This window comes from Argiope bruennichi, chromosome 9 (genome assembly GCF_947563725.1).
Source record: "Argiope bruennichi chromosome 9, qqArgBrue1.1, whole genome shotgun sequence".
NCBI lineage: Eukaryota > Metazoa > Arthropoda > Arachnida > Araneae > Araneidae > Argiope > Argiope bruennichi.
The window spans coordinates 56,325,512-56,344,621 of record NC_079159.1 but is presented as its reverse complement, the minus strand read 5'-3'; the positions used below and the strand labels follow the sequence as shown (position 1 = coordinate 56,344,621).

The window sequence follows — 19,110 nt, the reverse complement described above, 5'->3', positions numbered from 1 at the left end:
AAAAAATTTATCCTTTTTATTTTATTTTTTTTCGTTGCAGGTCCAGTTAAATTTTATTTCAACTGTAAAATTTGACGTTCCCTATAAAACTTTTTCATCTGCTACAAAAGAGCCGCATCCGAAATTTCGTCATTTAAATCTTATTTTTATATAATTTGGAATGGCAATACTGTATTGATGGTCGCCTTCGCTATAATCGGATTCCTTAGGTTTGTCGTTTCGGATTAATAACAAGTTATGCAAAATGGATTAAAAAAATTTTTCTATTGAACTGTTGTGAAACTCTATGGGATTTGAGTTCGGAACTATGTTTTTCATGGATTTTTTTATCGTGATTATGTGAAAGTGTTCTTTCAAATTGTCTAACCTGGCTATATTTGTTTTTCGCCCTCGGGTCGTAAAGCTTCAAAGTGACACGAAAGTTGTGTAAGTGACGTCGGGGCGACATTCCATCTGATCTTGAAAATCAAATGGGATAAAAATATTTTTACACAGTACAACTTTAATTCAAACGAGCTTATTCTTTCCATGCAAGCTGTACTGTTTCCGATAATCGGAACCCAAATTTTAATAAGGAAAACCGTACTTCTGTATACTTGTTTTTAGTTTTGATTTCCGGCTTTATTTATTGTCCTTAAGAAAAGTTCAGTTTCAAAATTGTATAGTGAATTGAAAAATATTTATCTTCTAATTTTGCTTATGTTTCCTTTGAGTTTACTTTGATTCTGAATTTCAAGGTTAAATGTATGTATATGCTATCTGTGATGATGATTGAGATTATTCATTTTTTTTGTAAGTGTATATAAGTTTATTTTTTGAAACATTGATCTGCCATCTGATGGATGTTCCTTGTGTCTTTACCTGGTATTTTACCTGGGCATTCCTAATGATATACATATTTGATATAGAGAAGAGCTTTATAGTCATGTGAGATAGTTTAATTTTTTCGTATGGTTTTGCCTTGGATATAGACTGAAATGTCATTTTTTAGTAATTTTAAGAAAATTTTCCATATTGCGGGGGGTCTTGCTTCTGAAACTAAAAGAAGGAGGGTTTGTAACAATATAAGATTTAATGAGAATCCTGATGATTTCTGGGAAATTGTTGGAGAACTTGGAGATGGAGCATTTGGTAAAGTATTCAAGGTAATTGTAAAAGATAATCATAAATTCATATTCTGATAAAAATTATTCTTTTGTGACTTGTTAGTAAATTTTTATTTTGTGAATTCTAAAGGCTCAACATAAAGAAACTGGAAAATTGGCTGCTGCAAAAATATGTGAACTCAAAGGTGAAGATGATCTAGATGACTTTACTGTTGAAATTGATATATTATCAGAATGTAAGCATAAGAACATAGTTGAACTTCTGGAAGCTTTCTTCTACGAAGGAAAGTTATGGGTGAGTTAATTGTTCATTTATAGACTTATTCACATATATAAAATGCTCATTAAATTTAGGGATTCTGAGAATAACAAGAACAGCAAATGTAAATGAAAGCATCCTAATAGTTTTGATACTAGAGACTGGTGCTTTTCTTAAGAAAAATTTGAAGAAATAAATACTTTTACTCAGTTCATCTAATTCTTCATTAGATCAGGAAACAATTTATATAAAATAAACTGCAGAACTTTTCAGTGTTGTAAATGTCTTTGTGTTGGTGCCTTATGTATTTCGAAATGTACTGCAATTGTTATTCACAAACACAATATTTCTCATAATATTTTTGGGCGTAATGTTATCTCTGACATCAGTTTAAACACATATAATTTATCAAATAATTATGGGAAATCCATGAAAACAACAAATTGCAAATAATTTCATTAAAATGCTAAGATGAAAAACTATGAAATAAAGACAAACAATTAAAAAAGCTTCAGTAGATGTTTTTAGTTTCTCTTCTGACAAAATTCATAAATATATGAATTTAATTAGAATAAAATAATTGGATAAAAAATGCAAAAGGTTAATATTATCTGTGCATAGTTCACTTTAAAAATAACACTGAATATGTTATTGACAATAATAATGCTTTTGATTATAAAACATAATTTAATTAAATTCTTTAATAGATGTTTATTTGTCGATTGTTTTTTAATTTTCATTTCTTACAAAAAAACGGTAGTTCATGTACAACTCAACAAGTAAAAATAATTGTAAACTAATCAGTATTAGATTTACTAGAAAAATTAATCTGCTTGCTTTTTTGAGTTACCATATTGGTGACAAACTCAAGAGCACACTGAATTAGGCTTAAACCAAAATTATATGATGTCTGTTAAAAATTGTAATTTTATTCCATTTTTTCTTCTAGATTTTAATCGAATTCTGTGAAGGGGGTGCTATTGATACAATCATGGTAGATTTGGAAAAGCCTTTGACTGAATCCCAAATCCGATATCTATGCCATGAAGTTTGTGAGGGTCTCCAATTTTTACATGAACACAAAATCATCCATCGTGATATCAAAGCTGGTAATATCCTCTTGACTATGGATGGAGGTGTTAAGCTAGGTAAAGTTTATCTAATATTTTTAAGTTCACTATTTTGAGGTTTGATATGATGTTCTTTTTACTTTTCACATTGTCCGTATTGCAATTTAATATTAATTTTTTATTATTCTCATAATATTATATTTTAAGTTTTCATCTTTTTTTTTTATCTTAAAAATGTTTGTACATAAGTATACAATAAATATATAAAGTTTACATCCCAATATGAAAGAATTCTTTCAAATTACAGTTCTTTTGTAAAGTGAAACAAATTAAAAGACTTATCTATGAGGAGTGAATTTTTAACTTTAAAATCAAGAAATTGAAAACAATGTGAAAAATCTTGTTGACAATGAGTGCAAATATGAGCAATCAAAGAGGGAAAAGGCATTTGAAAGTATATTTATGTGTTAATCGCATACCAGCAAATAATTATCAAAAAAAAAATACCAAAAGTATTAGGCTTATGACAACCAGCAGTTAATCTCCATAGATGTTATGTTATTCTATTGACTATATTTGCCATTGATTATGTTTAAGCTTAGAGTTTGCCATTAGCAGGCATTTAAACCAATAGCATGCAGTTAATACTTAAATGCCATATGTTTTATAAGAATAAGAAAAAACTCAAGTAGCAACAATATATTTATTTAATTTTTTGTGGACTGTTTCATGGATGCTCCAAGCATCCACAGAAATTTTTAATTTGGGCCTGCTAGAATTTCATTGAAAACTATTCTTAAATATAGAAAATACATGAAATTCAATGATAACTTATTGAACTATAGTTTGTATTGTTTATGTGTGTAGACTGAGAGATAGAAACCATTACAAGAAATCTAGCCCTGGAATATTTGTAATAGTTTACTGTTATATTTATTTATATTAAAGCAAAATAAAATAGTTGTCATTGCCTTATACTATTTAAAATATTTTATTTCCTAATTTAGCGTTTAAGCTTAGTTGATTTATTTTAGAAAATTGACTAAAATGTTCATAATTTGTATGTTTATCTAAATAAAAATTGATTTTTGTTTTAATTAATAAAATATTTGTAATGTTATTATATCTGCATTATTGTTTTTAGCTGATTTTGGAGTGTCTGCTAAAAACAAGCATACCCTTCAAAGAAGAGATTCATTTATTGGAACTCCATATTGGTTTGTTAATTTCTGCTTATATGTATGATATTATATGTAAAGCTTAAATATCATAATATCTATGATATCTTGACATGCCTAAGAGATGGATTTAATTAATATTCTTGAAATTGTGATTGCTTGGAAACTGGATATCAAAAGTTGTGTTTTCTTACTTTTTTTTTTAATGCATTGTTACAGTGGTGGTGACAGAATTCAGCAGTCAGGGATTTCAGGGATAAGTTAGGAAATTTTATTGACCTGGAAAGATCAGGAAAGAGTTGAGGATATTTAAAAATCAAGAGAAATTGCTTGGAACAAACAGCATTTTGCGTCAAGCATGTGCACAATCGGTGATTTTGCATAATCATTTTTCTTCATCTGAAACCTAATGTCGCCAAAACAATCACTGCAAGCAATTGCAATTTGTCATGATTTTTTTAAACAAAATAGATTGAAATTAATATTTCACAGTTTCTTTTGTTTAAGTCTTTGCTGAAATATATATTTCTAAGTACTATCATATCATTTCTATCATACTATTTTTATATTTATGCTACAGATTACAATTCTGATAATTATGTAAAAAGTACTAATTAGTTATTGAACTGTTTAAAAATTTTAGCAAAAGATCCCAATAACCTTTATAATAAAATTTAATTTGTGTTGCAAAGAGTAATTTTAATGTTTTTTGGAGTTCTTGAGCAATTTTAGAAGCAAAGTATTTTAATAAAATTTCTAGTACTATTTCACTGCAAGAAATGTAATATGTTGTTTCAATAGTTTTTTTTAGGATGTTTATTCCTTTAAAAAGATCATGGAAAAATGTTTTTTTTTGTATTAAATAACTCATAAAACTATTTTGAATAATGTACATTGTATACATACAGTGATTCTGAGTAGGAGGAAACCAAGGGAACTAATATAATTAGCAGTCATAAATCAGGGAAATATTGTACGTTTGGTCAGGGAAAAAATTAGGGATTTTTTTTTTTCATAGTTTTTGTAGCCACCCTGTGTTAAGAATGCTGATATTATTTATCATTTATTTAGTGAATTTTAGTAATATTGATTTGTGTTTAGCTTCTGCGTCTGTTTTACAGTTTTTGTGACTGAAATTACTGTGGCATTGATAATTTTATATCTGTTTTTGTAGCCTTTATGATACATAACTTGTTCCTTAGATTAAAAAAAAAAAACTTTCAGTTAAAAGTGCTTTATTTTTTTAATGATTTGATCTGTTTTATTTTTTATTACAAATTTTCTCCCCTACTCCGCAAAATTGGGGAAGTGACTATGAATATGAGTAAAATTTATGGACTCCAATTTTGACAAATGGAAATAAATTAGTAAGCACACAGTGCACAAATATTATTTCTCTGTATAAGTTTTCGGAAATTTGTTTTTTATTGAATGAAATTTATTGCATGCAATTTCGTAACTAAAATATCTCAAGATTATATATATATATAAAATAAAGCATGGTATTTCTTGGGTCTGACCATAGAAACATGATAGGATTATTAAAGTGGCAGACTGCAGCTTTTGGCAAAATTTTGTGTCTAAATAAATTTTATATATTAAATTTTTTGCAACTGGGATTATAAATATTATATACTAGATATTCCTTCTGAAATTTGTTTTTAATCTAAATATCTGTTTTACCAATGTTTTTTAACTATTGCTTAAAGATCACTTTTGCATAAGTTTGTTTATATTTATTAATTAGGGAAACAAAATTTAATGAAATATAATAATATATTTTGAAATTGGCAACTTAAAAGCAAATAACTAAAAATGATTTAAAATATCTATAATACTTGCATTCAGTAAGAAAATATGCACCGAAGTTTAATTAATTTTTTTTCATTACAATCTGTAATGAAAAATTGCAGAGTGTATCAAACAATTTTTGAATATGTGAAGGCTAAGTTTTTCTATAAATTATTAATTTTAAAAGAATGATGCTATTCATGAATCTTTTTCTGTAGGATGGCTCCTGAAGTTGTTCTCTGTGAAACATTTAGAGATAATCCTTATGACTATAAGGCTGACATTTGGAGTTTGGGTATAACTCTCATTGAGCTTGCTGAAATGGATCCACCTAATCATGAAATGACACCTATGCGAGTACTTCTAAAAATTCAAAAGCAGGATCCTCCAACTTTGAGTCAACCATCCAAATGGTACTATTATATTCAGTTGACTTTTTCTTGTTGTTATTTTCATTCCATTAAAAAAGTATCTGGAAAAGTAATATTTAACTACACTTTATATCTACTAATATCAAAGAATAATGTATATGCCTGTTGATATTCTACTGATGACACTGTTTGACTTAGAAATACCAATAAATAATAAGTTTGAGAGAATTAAAATGCGCATATCATTAATTAGTAATTTGTTGATTTAAAAAAATGTTAAAAAAGAAGCCAGATTTTTATTGTTAATGTTATAAAAGAATAAAAAATTAACTGATTGATTAAATCTTGTTTTAATTTGTTGGTAATTATAAAACTATGATCATTTTCATTTTTGTCAAATCCATATAAGTTTTACAATAGATGCTTCTGCAATGTTTCAGAAATAAATTATTATTAAAATTATTTTGTTATTGCAGAAATAACATAATAATACAGAACAGAAATAAAACAGAAAACATCCTATGCTTGGAAAATGAACAGGCTCACGTATGCATGAATGTAAAAAGGTTCTTAATTTTTTGGAGTAAGATGCTCAAAAAGTACTTTTAGCTTAATTTTTGAAGCATTTTCTCGCTACACACCTTGGTAAAGGCAAATGCTTAGTAATTGTTTTGAGTTTCCATTTTTGGTATATATATATAATATATTCTGCAGCTTGTATTCATTTGTTTGTTTTAACAGTAATGTTATTCTTTGTATAAGTGATGCTTTTTTAACTTTATGATTTCAGGTCTAAACAATTCAATGATTTTATATCAAAGTGTCTTGTTAAAGATCCTCAAAAAAGGGCAAGTGCAAAAGAGTTGCTTGAAGTATGTAATAAAATCTTTTTTAAATCTTTCTTTCTCTCTTTTTGTAAGGCAAAATAGATATTTTAAAAAGTGCAAAACATAGATAACAGAATGGAGGGGAAATCTACTTTATATGGCTATTAGAAAAATATTCTGCATTGAATTGATTTACTGAAGGAATTAAATTTATTAAGGATTGAAAAGTATTGTAATATTTTATTAAATACTAAATGAAAGGCAGTGATTAAAGTAGTAAAATGTAGATGCTTGAATTTTGCTATGCTCTAATTTTTAAATGTAATGGATTTCTTCTAAAAGACTTTATATAAAACAAACTTCTTTAAAATCTGCAGTGTCAGTGAAAATCCATTATTCTAATAATATTTTTATATTCTATATTGTTAATTTGAAATTTAGTGGAATTATCATTTTGTTTTTAATATTAAAATATGTTTATAGTAAGATTTCTATGTACTAAAAAATATATGTGCTGCTATTTTTGAAAATGATCACAGTTAGTAGGTGGGATGGAATTTAAGGCTAGTGCTTGTAACAAAATGTTTTCCAAATCATAAATGTGCCGTTGTGCTGACATGACAACCTAAACATACAAGAGAAGAGAATCACAAATGCAATCATTTACTTGACTGGAAATATATTTTTAAAATTGTTTTGTTGTTAAATTCATTTAATTGTAACTGTGAAACTGTACTGCTCCTGCATTTATAATTTTCTTTCTTTAAATTTAAAAGATTTTTACTTGGTGATTATTCCAAAGGCTTCTGGCATTTTTTGCATTTAACTCTGCTTCATTTGCATAAATGAATTAGGTTTCATATTTTTAGTGGAACAATGATACTATTACATTCATAATTCTACAGGTAGTTAATCCATGGATTGTTTTTCAAAGCTAAAATAATAATAAATAAAAGAATAGCCCATTTCTAATACTGTAATGCATCACATCTTTCACTCTAGGATAAAGTATCAATTTTCTTGGTGTTATTTGGGTGCAGGGATGCTAACTTTTGATGATTTTGCTTAGCAGTAGCCTAAAATATATTTCACTTTTATATATGTGTAAAAGTTGATTTATTGTTCAAGATTTTAAAGCCCTGATTGTCTATCATTATTTACATTGATTATGTAAATTATTTATATTTCATTTTATATTATTTATAGTTTTGTTAACTGTCTGTTTAGATTGAATATAAACTATTTTATATTAATACATCTGTGCATATAGTTGTAAAAAAATCTTTTGCCTTTTATATAAAATTACTGTAACTTCCCACTGTCTTAGTTTAATTGCTTGTTCCTATGAGCTTTAAGGACTCTTCAGAATGCTAAGTTAATGTTCCTCTCTCCTTTAAAAGAGATGTCAAATTTACAAGTTTTTGGCACAGTTGGTTTTTTTCTTTAATAAATCAATAATAAATTCCAAAGTTTAGTCTCAGTGGCAATAGTATTATATTGATATAAAAAATATATACCGTGTTGCATTGATATTGAAAAAAGAATGTTTTTTTCTGAAAACTTTTGATAACCTTTCTCTATGAAATCAAACATAAAACGCTGAATTAATTTTTTTTGTTATGGTATAATTAATATTAATGATTCTAAATTAAATAAAATGCAGGTGATGAAAATTATATTCAGATTGCAAGTGCCAAGATTATATTCAAAATGCAATGCTGTTTTTTTATTTAAGTTTTAATACTATATAAGGAATATTGTTTTATCGGATACCTATGTCTGTGTGGATTTTGTGCAGCTTGTTCTCTATTTTTTTTCATGTGGCCTGTAACAAGGATATTAATATTTTTATCATTATTGTTTCTAATTAACTTTCTCATGCCACAGTATCTGGAAACTATGTACATAAAAAGTTTTTGAAGCATTGTTATTTAATTTATTTGCAGATTCAAATTGCTATTTAAGAACATCTAGAAGTTCCATTTTAGAAATTTTTTTTATTTTGACAAAATTTAAATAGCTGTCTGGAAAGATAATAAAAATAATAACTTGAAAAAATTAATGAAATATTCTGATAAACTGCATATCCCCTTCAGGACCAGCAGGTGGAGAATAAAGCACTCTCACAAGACTGAGCATTCAAAAGTGGAGTATCACCACAGGCCTATGCAGTTTTTGCAGTTAATTTTACAAAAAAAAAAAAAAAAAAAAAAATTATATAAAATTATCATTGTAATGCAATGGCTACAATTTTACAATTAATATTTGTAATATGCCACTGCTTAATATGTATTAATATAAAGGCTATAACATTAATAGAAATTGAATGAAATTAGCAAAACGCTTAACTCTTAACTATACCCACGAAAATAAATATTATACACATGAAAACAAAGTTATACATATAAAAATTGTAAATATTTTACTCTCACACCCACCAACAGACATCTGCACGCATATTCTAAGGGGGGGGGGAGAATAAGCAATGAACCAGAACCTGGAGTTCCTATAAATCACACATGCACTTTTAGAGAGTTGTTTGTTTATACCAATAAATCTGGCAAATCATGATACACAGAAAAGAAACCAATGCCTGCTCCCATATGAAGATCAAATACATTTCAATAAGACTGTTCTCTTTTCCCAGTCGAAAGGTAAGATAAAACTGATCAAAAACAAACAAAATACTATATAGGGGTCCTGAAACTGCAAAGGATAAATTTGTTCTCCTACATAAACCAATAAGCATTCCATCTTTTCCCCACTCAGTCAAAACATAAACAAAAACCCAAAGCAAAATAAATCATGGCCCTTTAAATGTCCAATCCTCTGGAAAGAGTGGGCAGAGCAGAACACTTGCAATTGCTTACATGTTTAAATACCCCAGATCAAATTAAAATTTTTTTTTCAAAAACTCGGAAATGAAAGTGTATATTGAAGGTCAACACTCTGTGAGATATACTTCAAAATTATAATGGATTTCAACTGCTATCTAGTGCTGTTTACAAATTAAAACGTTCGAAATAGAAATTGCACCGTGTGATTGTGGGCCCATAAAGTCTTGTCTTATATATGATACTCTGGGCCGTGAAGGAAGACTCATGTGATCATGATTCTGAACAAGATATACCTATTTAATTGAGAATATATTAAATTGTACTATGTTCGAATATCCTATTATTGTTTCCTTAAAATTTTGGGATCGGAGCTTTTTTTTTTTTTTTTTTTTTTTTTTTTAAATTTCCTGTTTAAAATGTTTTTTTTCCTCTTAATATGGAACTTGTATTTATTAAGGGCAGCACATTTTTTTTGTTGTTGTAAGTAATTTTTTATTATAGAACACATAATCTTAATTATGGTATAATCAGTTTTATAGTTAACAGATAACAGATAGCACATATGATTAGGTATTATTTAAGTTTCTTAAAAACTAATGAATATTCATTGGCTCAATTATAGTGAAATGTTATATTTTGATGGAAACTTTTATTTAAAAATACTTCTGATATTTTCTAAATCAATTGCTAATTTATATTCATATACAGAATATAATTCAGGATTTTTTTATTTTTAAATATTTGATGGAATTTTGTTAATATTTTAGATGAACTGATATTGGTATTGGTTAATTGAAACTTTAGGGTAAAAAGTTGTATACCGTAGATTCTGTGAAATTATGATTTAACCAAAGTTTAAATTGAAGATATATGACTTGATTTGTCTAAGATTTCATGATTTATCAAAGGCAAAATATCTGATTAGTAATTTATTTTGAATTATAGCATTTGTTTAAAATTATTTTTTTAATAAAAATGTCCAGAGACCATTTATGTCTCTGTACAATATGTTTTTCTCTCTATTTTTTTTTTTTAAGTTCAAGCTTTGAAATTCTTATATTGTTTACAAAATTATCACTAATGTAAAAATATTGTACTTGTAAAAATGACAGAAATGACTGTTCATAGATGTGGAAATTTTATGCTGAATTTCCTTATAGTTCCTTTTGAAAGCTCTCTTAGAAAAATAAAAAATATGTGATATACAAGCAAAACAGTAATTAATTCAAAACTTTTGTTGCACTTTGAAATATTTATATTTAAATTTCGCATACATGTGTTTAAAAAAATATGAAATTTTGCTTTTTGTATATATTAGTAACACATTTAAAAATTTCTTTTACCAGCATCAATCAGAGCTATTTGACTTTGTAAAAATTGCATTAAATGAAAATTATTAGTACAGGCTAATTATTATTATTCTCTCTTCCAGCATCCTTTTATAGCTGGAGCTTTAGATAGTAGACCATTAAGAGAACTTATCCATGAACATAAAGCAGAAGTGATTGAAGAAGTAACAGAAGATGATGAAGATACTGAAGTAATTTTTTTAATTATAAAAAGTATACCAAGCAATTTTTTAAACCAGTTTTTTTTTTATTGTTTATATATTATTCTTTTCCTTTTTAAAAAAAGATTCCATCTAGACTATCCTCATCTCACATGAGTGTTAATAGTCTTGCTACTGCTGATAGTGGATCAAATTTGAGTGATGTTTCGGATACCTCAGGATCCAAAACAGACGGTAACTAACTTCCTTTTTAACATTAGTTTGCGTATATTTTCATGATTTGAATATCGCATTTTCATATTTATAAAGTGTACTATGTCAGTATAATTTGTATTTTGCTCCTCAAAATTTGTTTGTTGTTCATAAAGATAAGAATAATTATGTTGCAATTTAAAATTGTTTATATTTTTTAATATTTTCAGTGGTAAGATGATTTGTGATTTTACATTAGAATTAAATTGAAAATTTTGATTGTATTTGTTTTCTTAAATTTTAATGTAATTAATATCACTTATTTACTTTAGAATTGCTTATAAATAATATCAGAGAGGTTGAAGTTTTTAAAATTGACTACATGTTTAAGTAAAATGAATTCTGAATTAAGTAGGTTTGTTTTTTATTTTTATAGCTTAGCTGATTCTATTTTTTTAAAATAAAAAATTTCATTTTTTTTTACATAAAAAAATGAAAAATATGATAATTAAAACTTTGTAAAATGCGAATTTGAAATAATTCTGAAAGGAAATTAAAAGTCCAGGACAGAATCCTGGTCTTGCAGATATGAAGCCACTGCTCTACCAAGTGTGTTGTCAGAACACTCAGCATCGCTTCTTAATTACTAATATATAAGTTATGTTGAAAGTTTGATGGTGATTTTTTTTGGAATGGCTGACTATTGTGCTTTAATGAATGGACATTCTAACAATGTACTATCATACTTATACTAAATTCCATTTTGAACTTAATTTTCCAGCCAATGCCCTCTCCTAGCTAATATATATATATATAATCTTGGATTATATTAAAACTTTTATGAATAATTAACTTGGATACAATGCTAATATTTTCAGTTGGCCGAGTCATGTTGTACAAGCATTGTTTTCTTGAAGCTCTTGTCTGAAAAGGGATTATTGACTGGTAGTAGCATAGTTATGCCTGTGTTGAAAGTGCTTTTTTGTATATATATGCAAGAGTAATAATTTTTAATGAAAACTGTGCAAAATATTGATGATTTGAGTCTAGGATTTAGATGAATCATCTGGAAATTGTTTTATATTTTTAGATAATAATAAACCTGATTATATCATATAATTAGCTAGCATTTTCTTGTATAGGTTTTAGAAAAAAAGCACTGCTTATGAATTCTTGGAGACATTACCTTGTTTGATTGTTTGAAAATTCTTAAACTTAATTTAAAAAGAAGACTTGCTTACTTTAGATGATTGCTTACTTTTCTTATCTTTCTAAATTAATATGATTCTTTTCTCTTTTAATAGGCATATCTTTGAAGTCATCTGCTCAGAGAAATAGTGATATAATTGAAACATCTACTCCAGTACCTAAATCACAAAATTCTAAGCCAGCTGCACCAAAAGTACCTGAAATAGATAAAAATTTGCTACAGAGGCATAAGAGCAAAGAAGATGTATCAATTGCTAATAAAGAAAATTTGAAAAAAGCTCAGAGCACTCCTTCATTGATTGAAAACCAACCTCCTGTTGTAAATAGGTATTGTTAAACTTCTTAATCTTTTGAGAGCTATTCATGACAGATTTTATCATATCATTAATAGATGTTCATATTGTTTTTAGTAATTAATAAGGTCTTAATATTCATTTTATGTTGTTTAAAGATTTCAGGAATTTTGCTTTCTTGTCTTTTATTATACTAAATTGTATCTAAATGTTTTATGATAATTAAAAAAATTAACACTGATGATATGAAATGATTTTAAGTGTATAAATTTATTTTATTCTTTTTTTTAAATCAATAAAAGATATGTAGTAGATTATTGGTTCAGTTGTGTGGCACTTTAGAGTTTGAAATTTTAGTACATTTTTTTTTTGTCGTTCTTTAAAGAATATTATTTTTCAAGAAAGTTGTCAACAGATAAAAAAAATAAATAAAAGATTTATTTTTTTTAATAGAATTTCTATTTCTAGGGGAAAAATTGTAGGAAAATTTAAATTTTCCCCATTATTATTTTTTTCTTAATCTAAGTTCTTTTGAAACTTATTTTTCTTATGTAATGGCATTGATATTAAAATAGTTCTGCAAAAACAGAAGTGTGTATATATTGTTAGGCTGTTAATTTATTTATGAAATAACTGTAGTATTTGCTTTTGCTTTACTAACTGTAGTATTTGTTATATAGTATTCTTAGTTATTGCTTTAATCTTTCTCTCTCTTTATCTATCTATCTATATATATAATATAAACTTCAGCTAAGCACATTTAGGTTTTGAAAGAAGGAAGCAGTTTTCTCATTTTTAAAAAACATTTCTGCAGGAAACCAGTTGCACCTGTACCACCTAAAGAAAATGCTCGAAATAGGCCATACAGTTGCATTGAACAAGTAAATAAAACTAATTCCAGTGTGCCTGAAAGCAAGGTTATTGTTATATCTAGTAAGTTATTTTTTTTAATGCTGTTCATTGGTACTTCAAATAATTTTCATATTCATTTAATGAGAATTATTTTATAATGAGAATGTATGCTAAAGTATTTATTTTATTGTTATTATTTTTATAATTCACAGATTTTGCAAATGAAAAAGACAGTTCCTCTACTGATGATGATAACTCATCTACTGGGAAGTGGAAGGAAACCAGAGATGAAGAAATCAATCAAAATGTTTCATCAAATTGGTTAATATATTTTTATTCCTTTTGTTTATTAAAGTGAAAAATATGGATTTTAAAAAATAATATAATTTATTAAATGTCTTTCATTAATATATTAAACTCTTAAAAATACCTTGTAATATAATAAATAACTTTTTAGTGATGATTTATTAGATAGCAAAATTATTTTTATTAATGAGATACATTTTTGAGAAATAGATCAAAAATTGATTCCCTCACCTCTCCTTTTAACTAAAAAACACAATTTACTAGAGTCTAAGGGCGAAGAAAGTTTTCAATGAGAAGTGATAATGTGGAATTTAATAATATATAACTAAATGTGCTAGTATTTCAAACATTTTAATATTTGCATAATTTTTCCCTCGTCAATGCTTTCTAATTTTTTTATTTAAATAGATGAAGCTTCTTAACATGTTGTTTTTTAATAAGATATTTCATTTCATTATGAAGTTCCTTTTTATCATAACTGTTTCTTTTTCTCTCAGGTCAATAAATACAATACCCAAAACATTAACGCCTGACAGTCCAGAAGTTACAATCTCTTCCAGTCACAGTATTGTTGAAGAAGCTAACATGAAGAAAAGCAATAATTCTCTTTCTTCCTTGGACTCCAGTCATATTTCAATTGTTACTATTGGTGATATTGAGGAAGTTAAAGACTCGTCTATATGTGTTGAGGGCACAACTACCACATCTACAGATGTGGACTCTTTACCACATGAAAACAGTGAAGTGGTTGTGCTACAAACCCCCATTACCCATACTTTATCGAAATCTGATGTGGTAGTGGTTCGGACTTCAGATTGGACAGATAATAGTTCTTTTAACAAACCCATAATGCAAATAAGTGATAAAACTCCTAAAACAAATGTAGTGAATTCAGTTTGTAGACCTGTTTCTAGTCATGAGGGTGCAAAACCTCCTCCGAAAGACCAGGCATTAAATACTGTTGGTACAGAAGAAAAACCTAAAATTCGTGTGAGTGTTAACCTTAAGAAAGATCCTTCATATCCATCACCACCACATTCCCCTGCTCCTTCTAGACCAGCCTCATCACCTACATGTGCTGTGTCATCTGATGACAGTTCTGTTTGTCCTTTGCCTTCTGAAAATGGAAAAAGTATAAAGAAAATAACTAGTGATTCAGAAAGTGTGTCAACATTAGATAGTATTGGTAGCAGTGATAAGGAGAACAGGAGTCATGAAGATGAGAATCAAGCCACACTGAAGAAGAAAAAGGTATGCAATCCTTTCTTAATTTATTTTACACAGCAGTAAATTTATCGCAGCATAATTCTTCGTACTAAAGAAGGTAATGGCAAATGGGAGATTCTTCCCCCCCCCCCCACACAAATTCGTTTCACTATGCCTGTTTATCCTTGTTTTTTCAAAATTTAATTGTTTGAAATATTTAGTCAAATATGAAATCTTTATTTAAAATTATATAATTCCAGTCTCTATTTTCTGTGAAATAAATTATCCACTCAGAATCTGTTTTTGTGATGAGTTGTGTTAACCTACTAGTTTTATAAAAGTAATGCAATCTAATTGTCTTGTATTCTCTAGATCAGTATCTTTTAGTACACTCTTGTGCTCTAACTTTTCTCACTTATTTTTATCTGTTTATGTGCATAGTATATCTGATGTAATATAAATAATTCTATGTATTTTTAATTTTTAATTTAGGCCTTCAAATGGCTCTATATCACAAATATATGCATTTTAAAGTTTTACATTTAAGAAAATTATATCACAAATAAAGTTGGTATTAATGAGAAAAGAAAACGAAATGAATTTTTCTTTACTATCTTTGATTGATATTAGAAATAAAGTTTTTGAAATTTCAAACAATTTTTCAATTAAAAAATTTTACTAGTCAATGTTAAGAGATGATTTCTTATGATAAAAGCATACGATTATGAAATATTTCCTATATGATTTTTAAGAATAATTTGTACTTTTTTCCAGCTGTATAAAATTAATCTAATTGCCTCCTTATATTTTCAGTCTAAATTACTTTTAACTAATTTTTTTAAATATACACTTGTAATATTCATATTCCTTTTTGTTTGTTTTTAATTTAGGAATACACAAGTGTTTCAAATAACCAAACTAGAAAGTTAAATGGTGTGGCAACTAAACCAAAAAGTGCACGACCGAAAACTTTGAAGAAAACTAGAAAATTTATGGTAGATGGTGTTGTTGTAACAACTACTACAAGTAAAATTATATATGAAGATGATGAACAAACTTTGAAAGAAGATCACATATTAAGGCAAGTTTAATTACTGTTTAGTATTTGAAAAATGTGCATTTAATTGATGTATAATTTTTCACCCTTTTTTTTTTCCCTTGATATGTTATTTATTCTTTTTTTACTCCCCCATTTATGTCTTAGACAGTTTTTTTTTTTCCCCCAATAGTCGTGGTAACTCCACCCTTTTCTTCAATATTACTTCCCTATATAATAGTACTAGTTGTTGCTGTAGTAATGGAAATTCAGCCATGAATTTGCTGAATGCTGTGTTGTAAAAAGCCGTTGTTGAAGGGGAAGAATAATTGATTATTTCTAAAAATTTACAAATAACTATAATTTGTGTGGAATTTTGTGTTCTTGGCTATTAGAAATTTTTTATGTAAAAAGCATTTTATAAAATAATTGGAATGTTTTTTATTGAAAATTTAATATCAAGTGACATATAATTTATAACATATTACTGTATTTGCAGTTAATTAATTATTCAGACATATCCAATTTATCGTTTTCTTATATAGCATCAAATATTTGCTATAACTGCCAGTTATTGCTATATAAATTTCAACAGGAAGTTTCCAAATTAACGTTTGTTTGGCAAACATAATTTTTTTTTTTGTGTGTGTGTGTGTGTGCAATTAATTAAAAATACAGGGTTGCCACAGTACCGGGAAAAAGCAGGGAAACAAAGTATAAAAATCATCTATAAAACAGGAAAAATGCAGGGAATTTTCAAATTTTCCTTTAAAAAAAAACAATAAAGTAGAGGGAAATTTAGATTTTTTAATTTTTTTCATCTAAAAAAAAACTGATACAGTACCATTCTGATACTGATACAATACTCTGAACAATACCATTTTTGGAATTTCATCCTTTTTCTTCTGTAGTTATTTAATCCAGTTTTGAAGATTGAGAAAATTATTCCAATTTCAGAATAGTGGCTACAGCTTGTTGAATACTAGTGAAGCACTTTTAGCAGAATTTTTTAATATTTTTGTAGAATACTACTAAAAAAGTGTTTAAGTGATTGTACAAAATTTTGCTATTTTAAAAGCTTTATCTCGTTTAAATCCATACTTATTGAAAAGCAGTACAGTACCATGTGAAAAATGAGTGGTTGATTTGCTTCAACTTCTTTATTAACTCAAATTTTCTTCGTATGTTCAGAATATGCAAAGATCCAATTTGAAATTATCTGGAGAAAACTATAAAAGTGAATGCAAAGAATATCTTGATTCATTTCATGATGAAATTTGTTTAGATGAGTTCTGTTCTAAAGTATTAAGGTCCAAATAATTTAATTGTTTTTAAAACTTTCCAAAAATCAAAATTATATTTTCACATAGTAATACGACTGTGGAAAGTGAATTTAGTATCAACAAAGAATGTTTTTTGAAACTCGGAAAAAATTCTTTAATTGGTTTAAGAACTAATATGATGCCATAAACATTTGTGGAAGTGTCTTAAATGTTCTGATCTCAAGAGATTTGCGACAGTATATAAGATAAGTGCATATGAAATATGAAGCTTCAGAAAAGCAAATCAAAGTTCAGGGGAATAAAAGAAAGAACCCAACAAACACAAAACAATTTTGCAAATTAAATTGTTGCAAAAAAAAAAAAAAAATGAAATTGATGGCTGAAAAATTTGCAAAAGTTGCAGAAATTGATGCTCAAAAAATGAATAAATTGGCATTAATAAATAAAGCTTTGTGATACTTTTTGTTAAGTAATCATTAAATGGTTTGTAACTTGATAGCAAGAATGTTAGTTTGCATAGTTTGCATTTTATTTCACTGGAGTCCCTAAATTTGTGATTTGAATTAGAGAACATGAAAAAGTGATCAATACCTCTCCCCCCCCCTTTAACATGTAAATTTTTCTTGAAAATTTTAGGGAATAATAAAGGGAAAAAAATGTCCTGTTTGTAAATATTAACATTTATTTAACTAACTAAATTATTATTTAGGAAATGATAAACTTTCTTTATCCTGCATATATACAGAGGAGGCACAGGAAATGTTTTTCCCCCTCTGATTTGAGTGGCAACCCTAGAAAATACCATTTAACATTAATTCTCATTTCAATAAGATTTGTTGATTCTTTGGGCTTTCTTAATTAAGCATTATTCATTTCTTTTTCACAGTATTTAAATTTGGTAATCCGAACTTATTAATTTTGAACATAGGAATGAATGACAGTTTTTACATTTTCAATATCAGTTTTAATAAATAAAATGAAGCTTACTATACACATGGAAAACATATTGATGATTTTGTAAAATTAGTTTTACATTCAAAATACTTTTTTTTCTTGCACCCTTTTTTGTGAGACATTAAATTTCTCTGAAATAACCATTGAAATTTAAAATTATAATTATCTTTAATGATTTTTCCTAATCTTTTTACATTTTTCATGCTTGCATAGGATCAGCGCTGCTTTAGTGCCTGAAAACTGGAAAATAAGACTCTGGTTACTATTTTATTCTAGTTTAATTCATATTGTATAGTAAAGTTTGCATGCTCAAATGCATGAACCAGTGTGTTAAAAAGTTGCACTTATTTCTGCATGCTCATTTAATCTTCCATATCTTACCCTTGTTTTATTTGTTATATATGTTTGTTTTATTAGCATTTATATGTTTTCATGTTTGTATGAAATGTTAATTAAACTTGTTATTTGAAGCAAAATCATTTTATTATAAAAGAAATTATTCCAAAAGTATTTTTATTTCCAGGTGTTTTTTTTTCTACTATCCCTACAAGAATTTTTTTATAATAAAATAAATCAAAGTTAGCAATTTTCAGTCATATGATGTTAATAAAATAGAACATTTAACGTACAGTGTGATGAAAGAGCACTTATAGAGTATACATATTTTATGCTTTCATTATCCCAATTCATTTTTTTAAAGAATATTCTCCATTGAAGAATTTAGTTAATACACCTAATATTTTATATAAATTTTTTTATACATGAGTAATTATTAATTCCTGAGTGATTGAGAACTGTGTGTTTATAACTTACTATAATATCAAAATATA

The 19,110-nt window shown here is 26.8% G+C and overlaps 1 protein-coding gene across 1 annotated transcript in view; it reads left to right on the top strand.

Annotated features, from left to right (window-relative positions):
* The first annotated feature begins 186 nt into the window (after positions 1 to 186).
* LOC129984219 (serine/threonine-protein kinase 10-like) overlaps positions 187 to 19,110 on the top strand; it is a 36,490-nt gene continuing 17,566 nt past the window's right edge. The window contains exons 1-13 of the mRNA XM_056094045.1: positions 187 to 1,145; positions 1,237 to 1,401; positions 2,315 to 2,513; positions 3,580 to 3,652; positions 5,623 to 5,817; positions 6,566 to 6,647; positions 10,872 to 10,979; positions 11,075 to 11,183; positions 12,446 to 12,677; positions 13,458 to 13,576; positions 13,708 to 13,816; positions 14,299 to 15,052; positions 15,898 to 16,088. Coding sequence (XP_055950020.1) covers positions 978 to 1,145; positions 1,237 to 1,401; positions 2,315 to 2,513; positions 3,580 to 3,652; positions 5,623 to 5,817; positions 6,566 to 6,647; positions 10,872 to 10,979; positions 11,075 to 11,183; positions 12,446 to 12,677; positions 13,458 to 13,576; positions 13,708 to 13,816; positions 14,299 to 15,052; positions 15,898 to 16,088 — 2,504 coding nt within the window. The 5' untranslated portion in view covers positions 187 to 977. The remainder of the gene's footprint in view (positions 1,146 to 1,236; positions 1,402 to 2,314; positions 2,514 to 3,579; positions 3,653 to 5,622; positions 5,818 to 6,565; positions 6,648 to 10,871; positions 10,980 to 11,074; positions 11,184 to 12,445; positions 12,678 to 13,457; positions 13,577 to 13,707; positions 13,817 to 14,298; positions 15,053 to 15,897; positions 16,089 to 19,110) is intronic.